This window comes from Montipora foliosa, chromosome 2 (genome assembly GCF_036669935.1).
Source record: "Montipora foliosa isolate CH-2021 chromosome 2, ASM3666993v2, whole genome shotgun sequence".
Lineage (NCBI taxonomy): Eukaryota > Metazoa > Cnidaria > Anthozoa > Scleractinia > Acroporidae > Montipora > Montipora foliosa.
This window is the reverse complement of record NC_090870.1, coordinates 3602203-3622202: the sequence shown is the minus strand read 5'-3', so window position 1 is coordinate 3622202 and position 20000 is coordinate 3602203. Positions and strand designations below refer to the sequence as shown.

At 39.0% G+C, this 20000-nt stretch overlaps 2 protein-coding genes across 8 annotated transcripts in view; both read right to left on the bottom strand.

Annotated features, from left to right (window-relative positions):
• The window catches only part of LOC137992114 (amiloride-sensitive sodium channel subunit alpha-like), a 14731-nt gene extending 4288 nt beyond the window's left edge, over positions 1 to 10443 (bottom strand). The window contains exons 1-9 of one of the 3 annotated variants that reach the window (XM_068837237.1): positions 10268 to 10443; positions 8250 to 8626; positions 5804 to 5924; positions 4834 to 5083; positions 4248 to 4381; positions 3054 to 3217; positions 1628 to 1738; positions 1207 to 1321; positions 471 to 549 (exon numbers count right to left, since the gene is read on the bottom strand). In XM_068837237.1, the coding sequence (XP_068693338.1) occupies positions 471 to 549; positions 1207 to 1321; positions 1628 to 1738; positions 3054 to 3217; positions 4248 to 4381; positions 4834 to 5083; positions 5804 to 5924; positions 8250 to 8606 (1331 nt within the window). In that variant the 5' untranslated portion in view covers positions 8607 to 8626; positions 10268 to 10443. Of the gene's footprint in view, positions 1 to 470; positions 550 to 1206; positions 1322 to 1627; positions 1739 to 3053; positions 3218 to 4247; positions 4382 to 4833; positions 5084 to 5803; positions 5925 to 8249; positions 8692 to 10267 lie in introns of all 3 variants that reach the window. The other 2 variants (XM_068837235.1, XM_068837236.1) reach the window with 2 other exon arrangements.
• A 3684-nt stretch (positions 10444 to 14127) lies between these two features.
• LOC137992108 (amiloride-sensitive sodium channel subunit alpha-like) overlaps positions 14128 to 20000 on the bottom strand; it is a 23712-nt gene continuing 17839 nt past the window's right edge. For all 5 annotated transcript variants that reach the window (XM_068837227.1, XM_068837225.1, XM_068837230.1 and 2 more), the window contains exons 7-13: positions 19522 to 19632; positions 18108 to 18219; positions 17930 to 18008; positions 17715 to 17772; positions 17091 to 17155; positions 16910 to 16985; positions 14128 to 14706 (exon numbers count right to left, since the gene is read on the bottom strand). In XM_068837227.1, the coding sequence (XP_068693328.1) occupies positions 14524 to 14706; positions 16910 to 16985; positions 17091 to 17155; positions 17715 to 17772; positions 17930 to 18008; positions 18108 to 18219; positions 19522 to 19632 (684 nt within the window). In that variant the 3' untranslated portion in view covers positions 14128 to 14523. The remainder of the gene's footprint in view (positions 14707 to 16909; positions 16986 to 17090; positions 17156 to 17714; positions 17773 to 17929; positions 18009 to 18107; positions 18220 to 19521; positions 19633 to 20000) is intronic.

Sequence of the window (20000 nt, the reverse complement as noted above, 5' to 3'; positions counted from 1 at the left end):
TTGATTGATCTATTATTGATCGATTGTTTGATTGGTTAATTAAATTAGCTTACCGCCACGTGCAATGCAATGTTCGTCAATACAGTTGTTTCTTTTTCCCTAGCGATTTACGGATCTGGAACTTACTACCAGCTGAGACTGTACAAGATAAACGCCGATTACGGGCTTTTAAAGCTACTTCTGCTGAGGCCATTCAGGACATTTCGGTCCCATTACATCTCAACGGAGACTGTACATGTATCGTAGACTAGATTTCTTCTCTTTTTAGTTTAATGTTATTTACTATTTGACTGATTGTAGTAGCTGTTGTAGTGTTATGACCTCCTAGTATTGGTTACATGTGCTACTTAGTAGTGTATTTAGATAAGGACTTATATCGACAGCCTGCTTGCTTACTTGCTTGATTGTTGAATAATTCATGATTCATTGATTCATTAATTGCATGATTAATAAAAAGAATTGCTCTCTACCTGCAAGGCGGGGGACATGATTTTGTACAGTTCAACTCATTTCGTTTAAACGCTCTTTGTATTCTACTTAGGCATCGCACTGAAAAAGAACAAAAAGATGGAGGGGAAAGATATCACTGAAAAGGTGAAATTTAGTGTGCTTAAAACCCCGGCGTCGGGACGGGAGGTCCGAGGAGTTGTAATTTAGGCGTCAAAATAAACCGTTGAAGATTTCGCGTGCAGTTCACGATCTTTGGCCGGTTGCTCGAAGCATGGTTAGGGCTAACCGGCGAATACCATGGAACCTATAGGTTCTGATATCTCTTAACCAACGATTAGCGCTAACCAGGCTTCGAGCAACCGGCCCCTGCTGAATAACTACGCCCCCTACCTGAAAGCCAATTATGCTGAGCCAATCAGCGTTCGGGCACGTGCTGAGGTAGCAGATCGTGCGTGAAGGCTGTCAATTGACACCCAATCCTTTCACGTGTGATTGACATAATACGTCAATCATTTTTCACGCGCAGATTATGGGGGAAAACAAAGAAAAGCGATCTTAGCTTTTTTGAAAATAATTTTTCAGCTTTTCTTCGGGAAAATATACTTCACAGCCCACCGTTTCAAGATTTGCGAAAACAAAAGTTACTGTTAGAGTGATTTCTTTTTTCGCGTCTCGTTCATATCGACAGATGATTAAGATGTCTGAGAAGACATTACAATTTTATGATGATTGTTGCCGACTTAGGTCGGAAATTACCTGTTTTCCTATCGAGGATGTTACAAACTGGGGTCCGATCAGAAGAAGGAAATCTGTACTCCATGCATTTGCATTCTTTCCTTTGATTGAAGGCCAAGCAAGACTCCTTGCATGCCTTAAATAAGAAGATAATAAACGTGAAAAGTACATCCTTTTCCTTGTTTAACTTTTACGGACAAAGTAGAAGAGCGTCACACTTAAAGGTGAGGGTTTAAGTAGGCGCAAGGGCCCCGTAATCCTTCTGATGAAGAAAACAGCACCTCCCCTTTTCATCAAAGCCAATTGACGATGTCAAAAGCAAAGGCATTGTGAGTAAAAACCACGGCGTACCCTACGATACTGTCCAATGGCTGTTCTGCGCTAGCCGGTCGGGGCAAAATAATTTAATATCAGCTCTGTTCACTGGCTGAAGTGTACTTACAGTGGCCGAATATCCAACTCTGAATTTTCGTTTGTAGAGATTCGTATCATCAAGTTCGGTACTGTTAAAGCATCTTAGATTATTGAAGGGATCCTTCCTGATGATTTCGACCTAGAAAAAAACGTTTAATTTACCCTTTCAGTACTAGTGACCTTACGATACCCCGAAATCGGTGTACGGGTGGCGCCAATTTTTTTTTTTTTTTTTGCGATGACGTCATTGATCTTACTTGTTAGACCCAGCCGTTTTTTCTGGGTAGACACCATCTTACCCGTAGAAGAATACGAGTGTTTTTCAATCCTTGACACCGCCTCCACGCCTTTTCAACTAAAAATCAAGGAGGCCTTACACATAGGTTGGGAAAAACCCTCATTAAATAAGCAGGTTAATCATGTCAATTTAACACTTTCACTGTAATTTTCCTCGTCCATACCCATTGTCTTCTCATCATTGTATTTTCTATTCACGTTGTTATTTAATCAGTACTTATGCATGTTATTAGCTATCTTTTATATAACACCGACTAGCGGTTTCACTTGTATTCACAACTGACGATGGATGTCGATCATCCGAAACATGTTTTGCAAATTTAAAATTGTGTGTTTCTTTTTGAAAGTTAATACGAGTAGTTAGAAAGAAGACATGTTGCAAAAACGAGTAACTTTTTATCATCGACGTACTTTCCAAAACAGAGAACATTCGTATGGAAGAATTTTGGATATATTTGATAGAATTTATTAAACAATTCCGAGGAAAAAGAGCAAACCTTGCCGCGGAGGCCGCCATCTTTGAAAACAATCGTTACCAATTCCCGCGCGTTAACTATACATTAACATTTTACGTGAACCGGTACACGACCCGTACCCGTATACCGGTATACGTGTATCGTAAGGTCTCTCATGGGCCATTTCCGAGTTCATGTCTGCCTCCTCTTCAAAGCGAGTCTAAGTGCGAAGTCTTTGTGATGGTAATTAGTTCAACTTTACATATGAATAAAAACTAATTTTCATAACAAAAACTTCGCACTTAGACTCGTTTTGAAGAGGAGGCAGACATGAACTCGGAAATGGCTTATTGTTTCAGAAGTTGTTTTACTGTATTTAAGGAGTAACCATGGTCATCGGAGCGGGTTTCATTTGGGCAAGAAAGTGATGGGCTTAGCCAATCACAATACAATTTTAGACCCCTAATGAGCCAATAATAACACGAAGAAAATCAGTTCTAACACTCGTTGCCATGCGCGTGAAAGAGTGCGTGATCCAAGTCACGATTTGCTCTCTGCTTCGTCTCCTGATTGGATAAGGAGGTGGCGTGAGATACTTTAGCCAATCATTAGTGCAGCAATTCACATCGAATAAATCGCGAGAAACTACTCTCGACACTCAACTGAAACTTCTACATCTTTGAAGTTATGTTTATTGGTCACCTTTCTAATTCCAATCGATGTTGCAAATCCTGGAGCAACGCTGAGACCCTTTTCCCGCGGAAAGGGCATCTCTCCTTGATTTGAAATGTCTATCCGGACCCCAGCCTCCTCTGCAAAGGCACCTAGGTATTCGTCTTGCTGGATATTCAGCTCTAAGACAAGTCCTGACAAAGGGAGAGTGGAACACTGAGTTTTAAATTAAAATCTATGTGGACTGAGGTTAAAACTAAACGTGGCCTTAACCAAACCAAGTCAACTGAGATTTTCTAACCTAGTCTTGATTCACGAGTTGAATGTAATTTGAATGTAACTCAAAAAGACTCGAGCTTCCTTTAAATCAGAGTAGCATCAAATTATGTCCGAACAAAACATTTTTTTATTTTTTATTTTTTTAATAGGTGTATACAACAGGAGAATACTGATGTTCAGACTGCACGTGCCAGAATTTAAGTTTCCTTCTCCCCAAAAATGCTAATTTGTATAAACTCAAGAGTATAACAAATGTCACCAGCAACCGAGAACTTCAAAAGCGAGAAAAATACTGTCGCACTTCATGTTTAATTGACCGAGACCATGCACAACCTTTTGTCCTCGGTTCACAAATGAACATTGGATAAATTAATAGAAACTCCTGATTTGCTGTCTTTTAGAAAAAGGGTGTGGTTTGTGTATGGTCAGAGCCAAAACAGCGAGCAAAAACATAAAACAAAGATACTTGTCGAGTTTCATAACCATCACCATATATAATTATCCATTCAATAAACCTGAAGAAGGCTGGTGTTGACCAGCCGAAATATTGCAACAACGCCTATCTTCACGTTGTCTTGACCAACCTTTGCAGGATATTTTCTATTTTAAAGTTTTTTCGGTGTGGTCACGATCTATTTTGATCCAACGTAGAGCAAGTTTTGATCGTACACGGTTTTTGCAGTGGTTTAATCCTTAAAAAGTTTTAATGATGTTTATAAGTTCTCTACGGGACGTTAAAGAAAACACATACACACACTGTTCGAGAAGAGTAATGTTGTGGGTATAACAGGTCCACATCAGCTGAATAGCTGCCAAAACTTCAACCTGCTCAAACAAATAACAAGTTGATGCGCATACAAATCTTGCAAGTCTTCATGCCTTTGTCGCTAGTGAAAAACAGCCCTTATCGGACCATTTTGAAGAATTGAGGGATATTGTAATTACCGTGTGATGGTCCAGGCTTGTTAGACTTCAAAACTCGACCGCTTTTGCCTGATTTGTCTTTTCCTCCGTTGAAAACGTAGCAATTTCCGTAAGAGTAATGCCAGTATCGAGTCCAATACACACTTGAAAAATTTCTAAAGGAGAAAATAGACTTTTAAAACAGTAAAAATCCGTAAGAAAGAAGGAATTCATGAAGTTTTGGCAATGTAGGGGTCAAAAGTTTTCTCGTATTTTTGTGTATTTTACTGCATATTTCTAATTTTGTAGAGGAATTTACGCGGGTTGGGGTTCTGAGCTCACGAATTCATGTCCCACGACCATACGCGTGAGATATTCTGGGTAGATCGCAGTTTAGCTTTGTGTTGACCAACACCTGTTGGGCTATCATTACCATGCAGCAGGTCCCGAGAGAGTGCGGTCAGAAAATCGAGCCTATGCATCCGTTTGATTCCGTTGTATTTATTTGTATTATAAGCACGCATTGTTCCTCGGCCACCTATCAGCTCAACCCTGCTGCTGTATTGTAAATGCAGTGAAAATATATGCAAAAATGAACACCTTATCGATCATTTTTCCTTTTACTCACCTACATGATATACCACGGTATGTACAAGATACAAAAAGGGCATCAAAGTCCTGACCAAAAGGAATAAGGTCCTCATCGTCAAACCCGGCCATAATCATAGTTAACTCTTCTCTACTTCTGAAGTCAGAGTCCAAAGCATCAGGATTTTCAAATCCTTCCTCCTCTTCCTCAGAGAATTGGGTATCTAATAAGGGGTCTGGCGTTGGGTCTCCTCGCGTCGCTCTTTTTCGACGTTTGCTTTCTCCACCACCTTAAAGAGAAACAACACGATCGATTCTTCATTAATTCCTATAAGTATTGGAGTTACGAGTTTTACTTGACAACGAACGGCAAAGGTGTTTGTGGACTGTGGGCGAGTGCGCGCTCGGCTTTTTGCAATAGCTGTGTTGTTGTTGTTGTTTAAGTTTCTTTTTCTTTTTTTTTTTTGCTTCTTCTTTATCTTCAATATGCCGTTGTGATCAGAATCGTGTGGTTGATCATCAGTGGAAACGTAAAGTCTTTTACAGTGTCAATTCCTAATTTTCATTTTCATTTACTATCTCTAAAAAAACAGCCGCCACTTGGAATCTCAAACTATTTCTTCAAAAATAACTTTTTAAAACAGCCGAGTAAAAACGAAGATTAAATTCTGTACGAAATGTCTTTGAATTCCCTTGTACCGATTTCTACGTGCGTGCTTCTGTTAGTTCTCATTTAGAGATTTTATTGTAAATAAATATATAAAGAGTGACAACGAAGAATTGTTTAACAGTTGAGCACTAACGATAATCGGTCAAATCAAATATTGATTTCAGTTGAGAACAAGAGAAAAGGCGAATACCCGGTCGAAATAAAATGGAAACTTTCAAAGCAATGGCGAGAACAGCAAAAATAAACTCGCAAATATTAAAAAAAACGTTGGCATCACTTTATAAACCTCCGAGTGTGTACCACTTGAGCTAAGCGGTTATTAGTCTTATTATTTTCCTACCTTTCTTAAGCTCCTGGACACGCGCTTCGATATCAGAACTCAACTCTACTGGAAGTTCTTCAATGGCACTTAATCTCAAAGAGTTGAAGTTACAGATTGTAATAACAGGAAAATCAAGGCTCTGAAACAGTAATCAGAAAAACACAAAGTGGAAAAATGTTATGACCCGTGAAGTTCGAAAACTCTTAGGCCTAGTTCTAACTGGCGACTCATGCCTAAGCATAAAGAAAAACAAACGGTGCAAACTCACTCAGTTGCGTCTTGATCATTAGCACCTGTCGTAAGAGCAAGCTGGGATAACAAAATAATTTGTGTAATAACTATATGATTTCTGACTGTAGGATGTAATAATAGTCTCAGATAGTCAGAGGATCTTACAATACCAGAAACCCATAAGGGTTGAAACGTGTAACGGCCCCTTGTGTGCTGGGAAAACAGCTTCTGAATATTCAATTTGCTTAGTACCATATTTGGAACAACAAGAGAGAAACATTCAACCAATCAGTTCGCAAGAACACCGTGACGCAATACCACCAATGTTCTCGCGCAAAATTAACTGGAGCGAGTGGTTTCCAAATATAGTACTTAGCAGTGAATATTCGGAAGCTGTGAACGCGCGTTACACGTTTCAACCCTTATGGGTTTCTGACAATACTTATTACACGGGCCTTATTCGCGCGGCGGCCATATTGGCCACATAGACAATGGGCCACTTCGAAAAATACCATAATACTCTTTGTTTGTCCCCCTAAATTTTGCATAAGCATTGTTTCCAGTTTCTCTTGGGACTTAAAATGATCCCAAGAGAAAACAAAAACAATGCTTATGCAAATTTGGGCGGATAAACAAAGAGTATTGTGATATTTTCCAAAGTGGCTAACAGATTTCGTACCCCGAGCCTCGAGTTGAAATATTTGGAAACGAGTTTCGGTGCGCAAAAACAAAAGTTCCTCCGAACTCAAAATGGGCGCCGAGTGAATAAAGGCCCATTATTGCCCAAGGGAGACAAAATTTTGCGGCCTTATGCGCAACAGAGCGTGAAGAGGATAGGTGAGGTGAGGTGATTGCCTAAGGGAGCCAAAATTTATAGTCACGAAGTATGTTTCTCCTTGTTTGAAGAAAAATAAATGAATAAATGTGGGTTACATGGGACAAAACTTCAGTGCCTCTTGTATGCGTTTTGCAAGCAATGTACTTTGAAAAACAACAATGCGGCTTTAATTTTCCCATTCTTTTATCTCTTGGCAGCCAGTTGCTTTTACAATTGCACCGCTTACAAAGAGTTACCTTTGGTAATAAATCAGAAGAGTAAGTAAAAATCTGAGCTCGAATGCTATTGGTTGTTTGCTCGATATGTCAAAACCACCATTTTGGAGGACACAAACAATAAATCTCCAGTTAGATTCTTTTGTTGTCATCCAGGATTTGTTCGTTTCGCTGTTGTTATTTTGTCTCTAAGGGTTTTGCTGCAAACAACCCGTACTGAAAACAATTCGATCATATTTTTATCTTTATTCGGAGAGGGTTAACATCTGCACTTGAAGACAACAGCGTGTTGGCTAAAGTGATATTTCGCGTGACGTAACCCATTGCTATAAACCAAAAACTGCAAACGTCAGACTTTTGCTTGCGATCAAAAAACGTTCTTTGATTTCAGTTCATTTCTTGCGTTAGATACGGATATCCAGTCGACTCGGAAATAAGCGAACAACTTTCACGTTAATTTCTATAACAAGCATCAACCTGCAGTTTGCATACCGTTTCACGCCAACGCAATGCAAATCACTATGAAGTGCCACCCAGGGCCCAGTTGTTCATAAACCGATTAACACCAATCCGCGATTAAATCTACTTCTCTGCTTTGAAATTTGCTCGCCAAAAAAGCCTTAATCTTGTAATTTTATGTTAAAGGAAAGCAAAAGTCAAAGTCAAAATAGAAGACTAAAAATCTTGTGGAAATCTTTTTGATCAGGAAATAAATAAACTAACTTTTAAGTTTCCAGCAATCCGGAATTAGTTTAATTTGGCTTTGCAAACCTGGACTCAGAGGTTTATTTATTAGCTGCTCAAAAAACGACGCAGTCTTTCGTTCGGTGTTCGGCAAACTTGAATATCAAAAGCACTGCTTGTGAACAATGAACATCGCTATAATTATTGAGCTATTTCAAGTTTATTTGACTGATCAACTAGTTTGGAATTACCGAGGATCACGAAACAAAGTAAACCAATTTATCGCGTGGTATGTTACAGTTTTGCGGGGCACAGGGTGGAGCATGATGGGCTATTGTGGTTATTACGTCACTGCACTTGATCGTGTCGTGTCCGTGATGAGCGATTTCCGTTCAGGTTATTGAAACGTGACGGAATATTGTTTACCAAAATGGAGCGTTTTTCAGAACAACCGTACTTGACGAGTGATAAACTGGAGTATTATTGATTTACTCACCGTTTCGTGTTGAATAGCCACATGAGTAGCCAACGGTCGCGCCTCAAATTTTTCGAACAAGGTGCTAATCTGCCACAAGGACACCACTAATGCTGCGAGGAATAGAACAGTCCAAAATATTTTTCTAATCAATTGCTTCGAGGCTAGGATTCGCGGTGGTCCGTGTCCAGAAGTATATTCGCAAAAGTCTAGAAATAAATATCGAGTTGAATACTGTTTGTCGTCGTCTTCATCTGTGCCTGGCTTCATAAGATCTTCGTGTGAACCCGTAGCCAGGGCTACTTTGTTTTTAGGCGTTCCAAAGTTCTCCATGGGAATCTCTATGATGCTGTCATTGGATTTTTCCTTCGTAAACATCTCGGGTTTGTTTCAACAATCTGCCCACAAGAAGGTAACAATTGAAGCGAGTCGAGGCTCTAAGGAGAGAGCAAAAGTCGCGAAACTACCGAAAAATCACTGTTAACGTTTGGCAAATATTGGTTTTCTTAATTAAAAACCGAGAAGTCAACCTTATTTTTAGCAATGACTTTTTAACCATGTATCTAGTTCTACCATATCAGCCCTCAACGTTATTGAGTATTAGTATTATACTATAATAATTAATTAGTATTTCAATCGCAACACAACCGCAGTGGGAAGAGCAAAATAAGAACCCCGATTTATTCGAAATATGCGTGACAACACGTTTTATAGCACACTATATACATATATTTGCATATTCAAAAAGCAAGTCCCACTGAAACTTTCTAAGACATTGTAATTAACACATTTCGTAGCAATCACTAGAAAGTCAGCGAACATTTTTTCGCAATAGGATATTCTAGAGAACAAGCATTTTCGAGTTCACACTACTCCTTAAATTACAACGCAATCACATGAAACGTGCCCAACTCCTTCATCTATCTCCAGTGTCTTTTGTCTCAATAATAGGTCCAAATGCTCTACCCTGCATCGAACACAGTGCAAACCAGTGCGATTTTTTATGCCCACTGTTTCCCAGTTTCTACTTTTATGTCTAATCACAAAATATTTTAAGCATAAGCTTTACTAAATATAAATGTCTTGAGAAGTTATATATTTTTTGTTCGTCATGAAGGATTAACTATATATGATTATGTTGTCGTTTCCACAGCAACAGAAAAGTTAAAAATCTTCAGGGGCAGCTCAATCTTTATAATGCTATTGTTGATGTTATTTTGTTTTGTATTGAACAAAGATTTTAGAATTAAGGAACGATCATTTAGTTATTAATTGAGATAAATTATATTTTTAAAAAATCGTGACAAGTTAATTAAAACTAATGTTCGAAGTTTGGCCAGCTTGCGCTACTCTCTGTCTCTCCACCGAAGGGTGATAGTTCATAGCTGTCTTGGTAAATTTAAAGGGCAAATCGGATCCATTTTGCTGATGATGATAGCTTGGAACATGCTACGACAAAAATGATCCCTCCACAATAATTCAGGGATTTAGGTAGAAAGTATAAGGCAAATTCATAGGTTAACACTGACTTTGGTAGCAACGATTCCTCAATTAGATGCTCTGATATCAGGTTACCTCGGGGGCGTAGATACATTAGAGGAGTTGGAGTTATCGTACGTATTTCCGGAAAAAAAAATCCCCAGAGAATGAACCTCCTGGCGAGTTCATGTTGTTCATTGAATTTTGAAGTACTGAGTCGCTTTAAAATTATTTGAATTGTAAACATCAAGACTGGTTTCGGTTTGGGTTTCAACTTTTGTCCTTCTTAACAAGGTGGCCATGGTACATAACAAAAACGTTATTACCAATATTGAATTTTGGGATCCGTTCAACTTTTCGATCGGTGAACCTTACTAATATTGATTTGATAGATTAGTTTAATTTTAATACAGCAACGACCGGTCTTTAAAATAGCTCTCCTCCGTCGAAAAATCACGAATACAAATGATTATACCTTTGAACAACTTCACCAGCTGTTATTCCCAGCTAATAATCTTATAAACTAACTATGAAATGAGTTAAGGTGTTACAGTCCTTACCTTCCAACACGAATCAAACCCTATTCCAGCTGCCAATTTACTCAAGTAATTCGTTAAAGTTTCATCGATGTCTATGCGCCAAAGTTCAGTTCATTCAAATATATAAAATCACATTGAAACTACCAGCGACATCTTTAATAAGGCAACACGGATTGCTTGGTTTCAACGCAGTCGGAATTATGATAGGAGGATCTCAATGAAATGACAGACGTCAAAACACAAAAAATTAGGAAACCTATCATCGCTGAGGCGTTACCACGATATGCAAAACACGTTTGACTGCAGCATCAGATCTTCTCCAGGCTTATTACCTATCCTCGAACAAATTACAAGGTCATCGGAACTGTTTGAGCAACCAATATTCCTCCCATGTCATTTCGACTTGATTAAAATAAAAGACAACACAAAATGACACCAGGTTATTGATCTTGACCCTTCAAGAACTGCCTTGAGCTTGCGCAATAGAAACAACGTGTCACCAAGTCAAGAACCTTTTGAGTTCTTGCTCAAGCTGACCGTTGATTTCTTATGAATAACAAGCGAATAAATTGAATGCACTTATTAGTTCAAGTTTTGCAATACAGGGTTTTTTAATGTAAGATGAAATTAACACTTTTTAATCCAGTAGTATAAATAAATGATGCTCTTGACCTGCGGCACAGTGGAACAAGGAAAAATTATCTTAGAGAAAGTGCGTAAAACCGATTTGAGGGATCAAAAAGTAGGGAACAACAGGGATGGCGGAGACGGGAAGGGGGGGGGGGCTAGGGGGGCCTTTAGCTCCCCCAATTTCAAGCATTTAATACAAATAAGAAGTAAAACATCTGTCCTTTTACGGTCGATCCACGTTTATTGTTTGACATCTCGTCGAGAATGCTGAAAGTAGCATTCGGCGAGGGTCAAGATTCAAAATTTTCTGGTGGAGAATTTCCCCAGGACCCCCTACAAGTTAAAGTCTCCGGCGCTTGCTAACTAATCCTCTGGGATCTGAGCTGAGCTTCGTTTTGTTTCGATAATCAATATCATGGAGGAGAACCAGTAATTCTGGGAATAGTGAACATGAAATCGGGGAACAAGGTCCGGGGGGGGGGGGGAGGAGGGGAGGGACACTTTTTGAATTTCTGGGTGGGGATACCGGATGTGCCACTGGGACCCTGAAACCCTTAGCCTATACCAGAGCTATGTAGTTCAGCTGAATTTTGCTACCCTATACTGGAGTAAACTCCCACCGATTTCCGTCTAAATTCCGATTCTTGACAGACGTGTTTCATGATAGCCATTTATTGACACTGTTGAGGCTGAATTACGTAAACTTAAACTTTGCCGATTTGATTTTTTTATATTCTTGAGTTTGGAATTTCTGGTTTCCTTACTCTTGATAAAATCTTCAACCAACTGGTCAGTTTCGTGAAAAAGGATACCCTATTCTAGACCGAAAGGCTATGATTTATATCCTCTATCCTAGAGTAAACTGCTTGAAAACCATACCCTTCACAGCGGCACATACCCCCCCCCCCCCTTCCCCCGGGGAACCGGGGAACAAGGCCACCCAGGTATCGGTATCCCTGGGTTAACCATAATCCCAGGGTTTGGGTGTCCTGTGAAAGGACGCCCTCTCCTCTCTGAAATTTTCGAATTTTTCTGAGGAAATGGGGTGTCTTTGCACAGGCTAAGGCCCTGTCCACAGTAATTCCTTTTTCGTTTGAAAACGCACACATTTCAATGCGTTTTGGCCTTCTGTCCACACTAAAACGCTGAGCCGGCGTATTCATCAAAACCGCATCGATTTGAAAACGCTCTCGAAAGTGGATTCAAATTCAACCTTATCTTGGTTTTTCATAGAAGAAGAAACTGTATTGTTTTTAAGAGCTTCCCATTTATAGCTCTGGAGCAGGAACACCATATCGAAGGTCCAGAAGATTTTGCAACAAAACAAGCTAGCCAAAATAAAGTTGTTTTCAATTTTCAAATACGCATTGGCGGGAAATGCCGAAAATATTGCAGCCGTATCTCTTTGGAGCATGCACATATTGGTCAACCAACGACACAGCAGTGTCATTAAGCGTTAACGAGAGTTTTAGTGTGGACAGTTGAAAACGCTGCGACAGCGGTAGTGTGGACACGGATCGATCGATGCGTTTTCGATGACACCGAAACGTATGTACGGGACCTAAGACTGATGTTGGTCACGCGCTTTGGAGTCGACCTTGTTTTTCACGCAGGCGAGAGAAACAAAAGCATGCGGCTCAACTGGTACTGATAGCAATCTAAGAGACTTTCAGCTTTGGAACATGAAATGACGGTCTAAAAGGAGTTTGCTTTTCAAGAGTTTCTACTAGGTACTCCTGCCTGATTACATGATGTCATTTCGATTTTTTCAGCATCCTAGCAATTTCCGAAATAGACTCTTAAAGTTCAAATTCAATGGTAAATTTAATATTGCGATGACAGCCGTTCAAATAGTGCAAAAACTCATTTGCACTTTCACCATGTTTCACAACAAAGAAAGTGCAAATGAGTTATTTGAACGGCTGTCATCGCAATATTAGACCCTCTCTTGTTTATCAGATCCGCACCTTTATATAAGCATTAAGCCCAGCGACTGGAGGAATCAAATATTCCGAAAAGCCGCGTGAATATCAGAGCCTGTTTATCCGCAGCACAGTACACTTTGGAAAAACCTAGTTACCCACTCCACCCAGCCACCTGATTCTAGGAAAGATCAGAGAGCCCGTCTGCTGGTCTTTCCTGTCAATCTCGTGCCCAGAGTCCTTAGGCTCTTTGGTCAGCGGGTTGTCGCAAGGAAATACTCTGGGATAATGGAAGCCATTTTCTCACAAAATCTGGGGCGGTTTTTGGGACGGCGCTTTTAAAGTTGTAATGAAACATGCAATCAAAAAATTTGACTTTCCTTCTATTATCCCAGAGTCTCTCCTGGCGACAACCCGCTGACCAAAAAGCTTGAGGACTCTGGGTACGAGTAGCTACACCAAGATCAGGAAACTTGAGACAGCTGAACTTTGCCGCTTGATTGCGTGGTTACCGTTATAAATAACATGGGTGACAAATTACTCCTTAATTTTGGCGCGAAATTTCAGCGTTAATTTGTAAGGACAATGTTTTCCTACAGTGCCAAAATGACGTCTTATGAACGTTATTTGCACCCATGACTTTAAAGGGGCTAGGTTACGCAATTTTAGGCAATTTCAGCAGTGATCGAATGGTCATAGAATTAAATAAAATATCAAAATAACTGTTCAAAACTATAGAAGAACTCTTACAAAACACAGGGAAGCAAAGAAGGGACATGGATGGACAAAACTGGAAGGAGATTGAAATGGATTGAATTTGGGTAAATTTGAAAAACGTCGGCCCACCTTTTTTTCAAATTTATATCAGTCTATAACAAAATGTCATTTACACAGCTGGAAAATCATTCTCAGTTGTGTTGTGGCCGTGATTTTGCAAATTAAAGACTCTTGCTCTGCCACTTTGACGTTTAGAGCTCATAATTAACAAAATTAAACCAAATTACCTAAAGTAGCGAGACCTAACCCCTTTAATAGAGTGTTTTCACGTGACGTCACGGCAGCCATGTTGGTGTCCCTAAACAGAGGAACGGCGGCCATGTTGCCCCAACTAATCTTCAGGAAATTGAGCTCTATTATCATGCAAACGTTTTCTTTTGTTTCGGTGGAAAAACAAGGTTACTGATCAGGTGAGTGAAAACACCATAGCTAATCAAATTAATGGTATACTCGTGAAATAAGGGAATAATTTTACTTGCGTTTTGTCCAAAATTATTACATATTTTACTCGTCACCACGACAGGATATTGCACAAAGGAAAAAAGAGGGAAAGAAGATCCAAACATTTATTCACACAATAGTTACATTCACAAATCTCTATTAGCTTTTGCATCTCGTTTATTCCTATTTATATACATAGTAGGTTTTAACAGCCATGAGTTTGCTGTTTAAACAATACAATGGCAGGGTCCTAGCAAATATTAAAACAATAACAATATTATATTGTATTTTTTAAATAGCTCTTTAATGTAGATAGATTAGGTTAGTTCACTATTGTTCTTCTTCTTAAATTTGTAAACGTGAAGGATCGTTTTAGGATTTATTACTTTGTCTACGTGCTACATAATTTGAGAAAATTGTAATGGTTAAGATTAATATTAAACATTGATTTTTCTTTTATAAATAGCGTTTGAGTCAGAATAATTTTAAATCATTCAACTTGTTTCTTCAGATTTGTTGCGTCGGGTCTGGTGTTGATTTCCTTAGCTTGAATATTCTGTTGTCTTTACAGCTTTTGACAGCTGTGTGTAAAATGAGCATAATGAGTTCCAAAAATTCAGCCACAGTTAGCACTGAAAATCCGATCCACAGGCCTAATTGGCCACCAATGTCAGAAACAAAATCCTCGAGCTGCGAATAAAGTAAAACGAAAAACAAGTAAGTAGGTTTTGTTTAATTAAGGAGTTAACGCAACGACAACTGTAACGTAAAAGAAAAGGTCGCTTTGAAATATCCTAATTAATATTTTGCGATTATTACATCTTGGTCCCGTTTTGCAATATCAGTACATATGGGTTATTGACCAAGCGTGAGGTCAAGATGGCTGGATATTGGCCAAGGTCTTTTTTTTGCGTGTTTATGGACCGAGACGAAGTCGAGGTCCATAAACACGCAAAAAAAAGAACGAGGCCAATATCCAGCCATCTTGACAGAACAAGCTCGGTAACTAAAGGATTTATTATATGACTTAAAACACCAAAAAATGATCTTTGATCTTGAGGGAGCAAGCGAGAAATCCCGAGCGAAATCCCCGCTCGGGTAGCCAATCGTAATAATAATAATAATAATACGTAATAATACGTGACCTGCTAATCGTCCTTTCTCGCAGTCGGAGACTGAATTGCTAAGGGCGCAGCTCAACGAGATCGGGCCGAAGGAGCTGTGCTGCCGGCTAGGCCCTCGGCTCCTGAACACGACACATGGATGACCTCGGAGCACAGCAGCACAGCCTGATGGAATAGGCTGTGAGTCGATTTTGCTGAGGGAGGAAAACTGGAGTACCCGGAGAAAAACCCTCGGAGTCAGGTTGAGATCGACTGAAACTCAAGCTACATACGATCCCGGGCCGAGAGTTGAACCCGGATCGCAGAGGTGGAAGGCACTGTTGATAACCACTAAGCCATCCTGGCTCTCACAGCGCGCAATTTGGTTGATCTTGCCCGCTCACGGAGCTAGTCATATAATAAAGGCTATTATTAAATTCTCAACCTCGGATAATGCATTTCGCGTGCTCTGATTGGTTCACTCAATCTCGGTTATCAGCTCATATACCTTGGTTTGACCTTATATGGTAAATGATTGCGTTAAGCGTTGCTAAACTAAAAATTTTTTCGTCGGAATGCCAAATTTCTCTTTGAATAAAGCCAAAAAGGAGAAAAAAAACTTTTTTTGTGAAAAGTTTGGATCAATTCCGACGTTTAGAAGTACGCGAAAAGGCAAGAAATGTTTTTGTGATGAGCCTGCGTCTGTCTGACAACAAGGTATTACACAACATCGCACCAGTTCTCATCAAGTTTTTTTCGATTTGGCTCGGATTTGCTCGCTTTTTCCGCTCGTATTTCGTACTTCCAAATTTTTGGAGTTGAAGGAATTTAATAAAACAATTATTCCATCCGCGCTTGTTGGATATGAGACTGGTTATAGCCAACTCGGCGCTACGCGCCTCGTTGGCTATTTACCATCTCATATCCAACGCGCGCTTATGGAATAATTGTTAAATATCATACTATAGGTGGACTGATACAAGGGGAATGAAGTGAAAATAGAGAATGAACAACTCATAGTTGTGATGTTCACTCTGTCTTCAAAACCTTAAATTTGGTTACCGTATTTAAGCGATTAAACGCCGCCTGCCATTAAGAGGGCAGGAAACTATGAGTACCAATAAACGCCCCACCAAAGAATGCGGCGTTTATTCGAGAATTGTAAGAAAAAAACACTGAATACACGCTACAACTCGGTAATCCAAACCAGCCTTGGAAATTCAGTTTCCTATGAAGATGTTTTTAAGTTCGAAGTGCATGGCCATATTTGTAGCTCTTTCTTCAGCATTGCAATGTGCAAACATTTATAACGAGGCCGACACTCCTCTGGAACTTTAATTAAACAAGTTTCTGTTTTAAACAATACATTTTCAAACGATCTGCATGTACCGTTACGGTAATTGTTGTCAATGATTTAAGAAACATAATTTTGAAATAAACGCCGCCTTTGAATAAAAGCCGAATCGGAGACGCTCAAAATTTAATAAACGTCGCGGCCTTGGGTAATCGAGTACAATTGAAATACGGTATTTCACGTTGTAGTTTTGCGGAGTATAACAAAGAAATGAATTAAAAATTGCTTTGTGGCTTTGTCGTTGCCGTGGTGCAGTGCGTCATCAAGCGTCTTCATAAAACGGAGCTGATCAGCTACTGATTATCAATTTTTTTGTCTGTTTATTGGCTTATTTACTTATTATTATCATTATTATTAATATTTCTATAATTTATTTTACTTTTATTTTTTTCGTTTTCCATGATTTAGACAGGCAACGCTGATTTTCAGGGCTCACCTCATAGGATCGCTGCTCCGTTATCTTTTCCAAGTTGAGCTCTTCGTAGAAAACTTGCACTTTGCAAATATTTTTTCTGCAATACAAAGAAACGTAATTGTCGTCATTTGGGTGACTGCTCCGCTGTGCATCACAGTTTTATCGTCAAACTCTGAATTATGAAGATCCAGTGCCTCCTCACCTGTGAGATTCATCTTTTCTCGGTGAAAACGTTTTTGCTTTCTCCAAATTGGCTGTATAGATTGGCTGTAAGAGAAACAAAATTAAAACAGCAATGAACTGAGTGAGGTTTGAAAAAAACAGTACTTTTTTTCCAGAAGCTCGGTAGATGTGGGCGCTCAAAAGGGTTAGGGCTTAATTAATAAAGAGTGGTAGATATGGCATTGGCAAAAACCATAAGTTATTTTAAATCACGCCTTAGAACCGTGGCAGTCTGCGGTTATTTGCCTGCGACTAGCAAATTTTCCAATCGCAAATCAGCGAAGGGCCCCATATGCCATTTTAAATTAATGATCAGCTTGAAGATCCCTATCCAGAAATAATAACCAACTCTTTTCATGCTACATATGAAAATTTTCCCTAATAAATACATTGAGAAACGCCTTATGTATCAATTTAAAAATTTGCTGTTACGAAAGATTACGTGCAGCCATAACAATTGAGTTTTACACTTAGGGATAAATTGTGACGGCCTCAGACCCTTTTGATACAAAACTAGCTTGATTTTGAGAGTTTCAAAATTCATTCGTATAGAGAATCTCATCTCGGCAGTGTATATACAATGTGTGTTAGGTATACGATTTACCTCGTGTTTCTCAGATGGCCAGATAGCGAAAGACGAACTCGTCTTGAAACCGTCCTCTCTGTAAAGGAAAAACGTGAAAAATTTGATGGTGGACATCTGCCGGTTGATTTTGTTCGCTTATCGCCAGTAGCATCAGTTATTCCAGAGGATACGGCATAAACGATTATAAAAGATAGAATTGAAGTATCACACTAAACGATATGATTTTTATTTACCTGCAGGGCGGTGGACATGAATTGGTACAATTCAACTTGTTTTCTTTGAACATCCGCTGAACTTTAGCAAGACATTTTGCTGCAAAAAACAAAATTATTAAAAAGGGTCTTGCATAATAGCTGCTGTATTAAAGAAGTGAGAGCTTTTAGTTTTCGGACCGTGATGTTATTGACTCACCTGTGGCTTTGTCTAACACGTTACAAACATGTTTGCCACTTCCTGGAAACCGGTATTCCATGCAATCACAATGTTGTCGTTGATTGTAAGCCAAGCAGGATTCTTTACAAGCCTATAACAAAAAGGTTGGATTGGAAAAACAACAAAACGATTTGAATTAATGCAAGAGATAACAATCTTATTTTAATTGATTATGCCCATTCTCAAACGTGCTCCTTTGATAAATTCCCTAGCCCCAGTCCAGTCCGAGTGGTCACATTTAAAGTGCCTATGAAACTTACTTAGGGCGCGTTCGATTGACCCTATTCCGGAATAAGAATACGTGGAGTGATGATTAAAACGATATGTTTGGCGCGTTTCGAAGTAGCAAGGATAATAAAAATATGTTTAAGATATTTGACAAGTTTGATGTGAATCTCTGTAAGAAAGAAGGATTTCTAACTTACATTCTATGTATTCCTATTCGGGAATACGGTCAATCGAACGCACCCTTAATTTAAAGATCTTTCAAAACGATGAAAAATGGTGTTTTCTATTTTGTAATACCTTCTTTCGTTTCAGAGATATTCATGCTTTTGATTTAATTAACTGTACACATGACCGCAATAAATCACAAAATTGAGAATATCTCCTAAAATATTGGATGGATGTTGTTCAAACTTTGCACCAGTAATGTACATCGGATAAGGCACCAAATTAAAGTGACACCCATTAAGATGTTGCCATTGCAACACTCTCCTTCCAGTCCCTCTTTGCAGTGAACCAAATATCTCGGATTTTGAACAGATATATAAGTACAGGCAGATGATGCATGTGCTGCCCATAATGCTTTACGGTAAGCTTAACGAGAGTGAGCATGTCTTATTGCGACAACAAACGACAAAATCAATCCTGCGTTAAAATAGACCCAGCAGCAAAAAGGGGTTGCCATGGTAACAGCATAGAGGGTATCATTTTGTGCTTTACTTGAGGTAGATTACTGCTACCAAGTTTGCAGTCATGTGTAGTTTATTACGTCATCAATTTTTTAACAAAAACTTGAATATCTCTGGAAAGAAACATGATATTCCAAAAATAGAAAACATCATGTGACCACGATCACGTGGTCAAACTTTCCTTCATAGTTAATTTTAAAACTACTCCATGGAAAATTTGTGGCCGTAACTAAATTCAAAGAAAAGGAATTAGCAAGCGTGTATGTTATGGACATTTTGAACGCGTTACTTTGTGAACGTTGCATTCTTTCTCTTCTCGATCTGTTTTCCTGGTCTTCTACCAATTCACAAAGTTATACCGAGACCGCCTTACTGAACCATATCCGGCAGAGAAGATCAGATTAAGAGATTAAAATATTAACATATTCTTTTCCATACATCCGGAAAAGATTGAATCTAAGTTAATGTCATTGTTATACCGTTGTAGAATAGACTGCTCCAAAGTGAATCGTGTACAAATTTGATTCATTTTTTGTGACATCCTTCAAACATCGTTGGCGCTCAAAAGGATCCTCTCGTACGATTTTTTCCTACGGAATGGTAAAGTAGAGATCGTCTTAATTTCTAGATAAAATTAAGGACGGTGCCTACTATTGTTATTGCGCATACGTTAATTCTACGCATCTCGAGATACTCGGATTTCCTATGGCTGGTGCTTATTAATACAGGGATATTTTTGCTCGGTTCAAAACTTTGCGGAGAAAGCAGAACTTAGCAAGTGATTTCGGTATCCAAAAAGAAAATTGGGGGTAACCACGCATTTTTCAGAGATAAGTAAGCTTCAATTTGGAAAAGAACGCCATACATTGCTTTGTATTTTAAAACTTTTTACAAATATTGTTGATTAATTTTCTTCCAAAACTGCGGGGTTATCCCCAATTTTCTTTTTGGATTTCAA